We start from the raw sequence: 2,325 nt of genomic DNA, 5'->3' as shown, positions 1-2,325 counted from the left end.
TCTGTCACATCTGTCAGTACAGCTGATACAGCAATCTTAAGCAGTTGTAAATCATCTGGTAAATTTTTTAAAGTAAAAGAAACACAATAACTAAGCAGAAATTACTTGTAGCATAGCTTTGAGATGGAGTATAAGCAGCCATATCTACTGTAGTGTGTAGCACGCTCACCGCGCTGCCTAAATTTCCTCACGTGACCATACCCGCTCAAGTGTCCCGGCAAACAAGGATAGCTCACGCCTATTTATAGAATGCGTGGGCGGTTTCCAATCCCTGTGGGTGTAATATCTATGGCTATAGTACAGGGTGCTTGTCAAATTTCACTAAATTGAAGTATCTCTTTCTGTCCCTCCCTCAGTTGAAGACTCTCACTAAACTGCTGACTAGTCAAGTTCCTCTAGATGAAGCTCATTCTCTCCTGGAGCCTCTTACTAGAAACAAATCAACAGTACATGATCAGTGACACCTGTGTCTAATGTACCCTCCCTATAGGCATCAGTCGTCAAACAGGTTTTACAGGATTTCAAACTACTTGAAAGGCAGCTGGAAAAACTAAAAGTTCTAAAGAAAGTAATATATTATTATTTATTTATTATTATTTATTTATTTATTTATTTTTCTCTTCAGTTAAAGGTCTTTTTTTTCTCCAGGACTGGTTCTAAACATGGCTTATTTTGATGGACTAATATTCTCATTCTGTTCCCTTGAAGATTCTAAGAAAAGCCGTAAAGGTTCTTCCCAGCTGGTGCTAGCGAGAGGAGGCCAGTACAATAAACTATTAGAGAGTCTCAGGGAGAAGAGACAAGTAATGTCTGCTCCCTATTCCTCTCCGTCCTCTCTCCCTCCTTTACCTTCTCTCTCTGGGGTATCCATTAATGAGGAGGTCCTAGTGAAGGTTCTCTGTAAGACTTACGTGGATACTGGACAGGTGATTCCTTTATTATTATTATTTATTTATTTATTAAAGTGGGCTAGCTATACCTTTAAATTTTATCGATCTCTTCTCTTCCCACCCACACACTTAATTAACAGAGCCTCCTGTCTCATTCCTTGAGTAAGTGTCAGGGGCTCATCTGTTCATTGAATCCTGATATTCCTCTCCATGACGAGTGTCTGAAGCTGGTCCAGGACCTGAGGGACCTCAAGGGTCTCTTAGTGGATCACCTCTACCACCACCTGGAGCTGGAGGACCTACAGGACTTCTGCTGTAGGAGACACATACCACACCTCATTATCATAGACAACTCACTGCTAGTTAGGAACCAGGTACTGTGGATAGGGGAATACATTTATAATGATTAATATCTCTCTCCCTCCCCTCTCTTCTCCCCCTCCAGTATAAGTTGCGGTCACTGGATACTGATAAAGGGAGGGTGATATCAGAGAGGGTTGTCAGTAACATACAGGAACTGATTGAGTACATTATACCAAAGCACTCAATTGAGAGAAAGTAATTTTAATAATAAAATGAAATACTATTCATATAGTGATTCCACTGAAGGAGTCCCTCAAGTACCATATAGCGTCAAATTTTCGTGGGTGAAAATTTTCGTGATTTCATACATTTTTGCTTTCAAGTAAATTTTCGTTAAAAAATTTTTGTAGTTTAAATAAAATTTCGTGATGATTAAAACCACTCCTATCCATGTGGCCGCTAGTAGCTAGCCTTCCAGCTGGACTTGGAGAAGAAGCAACATGAGTGGTAGCATTATTCGATATTAATTCCCTTCGTGTATCCGTGGCTATCACGTATACCAAGAAAGGTGGACTCCCTTTATAGGAGAGACTCTTAGCTGTGCAGCCTGTGCCCGAGAAACAAATAAAAGGCGTGATGGGACACGCCCACATTTATATCAAAATTAAATTTCGTGAAAAATATTTTCGTGATTGTCCATTCAGTCACGAAAATCACGAAAATTTTCAACCACGAAAATTTGACGCTATACGGTATCGGCCAGTAGATCACCAGCTGCTGCCACCAGTACAGGTGAGCACAGTACAGCTTAGGGAAATACATTTATAATGATTAATATCTCTCTCCCTCCTCTCTCTCTCTTCCTCTCTCTCTCTCCTTCTCCCCCTCTCCCTCTCTCCTCCCCTATCTATAGTGTTAGTTACTGATTGATTGTTTAGGAAGGACAGTTCCCTTGCCTTCATGTGGTTCTTCTTCATCATGGTGATCCAGTGTGCTGTCTGGGTCTTGTTTGCTCTAGGTCCTCCCAGTTTCTCAATGTAAGTACACTACCAATATGTCTACTAGTAGTTAAGAGGATGTGGTTTTTAAAAGGAGAATAATGCAACTTTTAGTTTTGCTGCTGGGGCTGGTT

At 40.7% G+C, this 2,325-nt stretch overlaps 1 protein-coding gene across 4 annotated transcripts; it reads left to right on the top strand.

The window, feature by feature from the left end:
- The first annotated feature begins 6 nt into the window (after positions 1 to 6).
- LOC109584489 (uncharacterized) lies at positions 7 to 2,169 on the top strand. 4 transcript variants are annotated; one of them, XM_020000251.1, is made up of 7 exons: positions 7 to 446; positions 491 to 568; positions 649 to 926; positions 1,031 to 1,264; positions 1,336 to 1,448; positions 1,486 to 1,985; positions 2,107 to 2,169. In XM_020000251.1, exons 3-6 carry the CDS (start codon positions 663 to 665, stop codon positions 1,577 to 1,579), a joined length of 705 nt encoding a protein of 234 aa, XP_019855810.1. In that variant the 5' UTR covers positions 7 to 446; positions 491 to 568; positions 649 to 662; the 3' UTR covers positions 1,580 to 1,985; positions 2,107 to 2,169. The 4 variants fall into 4 exon arrangements, with proteins under 4 accessions (XP_019855810.1, XP_019855811.1, XP_019855809.1 ...); XM_020000252.1 differs by having other exon boundaries at positions 626 to 926; positions 1,500 to 1,985; XM_020000250.1 differs by having other exon boundaries at positions 626 to 926.
- The last annotated feature ends 156 nt before the right edge of the window (positions 2,170 to 2,325 follow it).

Source organism: Amphimedon queenslandica, unplaced genomic scaffold, assembly GCF_000090795.2.
Source record: "Amphimedon queenslandica unplaced genomic scaffold, v1.1 AMPQUscaffold_13206, whole genome shotgun sequence".
NCBI lineage: Eukaryota > Metazoa > Porifera > Demospongiae > Haplosclerida > Niphatidae > Amphimedon > Amphimedon queenslandica.
This window is presented reverse-complemented; position numbering and strand designations above follow the sequence as displayed.

Bases quoted from the DNA above. Each gene is read 5' to 3' on its own strand.
- LOC109584489 (XM_020000251.1), top strand. From the start codon at position 663: ATGGCTTATTTTGATGGACTAATATTCTCATTCTGTTCCCTTGAAGAT. The intron at 927-1,030 runs GTGATTCCTTTA...CTTAATTAACAG, and splicing joins CTTACGTGGATACTGGACAG to AGCCTCCTGTCTCATTCCTT. The intron at 1,449-1,485 runs GTAATTTTAATA...CTATTCATATAG, and splicing joins AAGCACTCAATTGAGAGAAA to TGATTCCACTGAAGGAGTCC.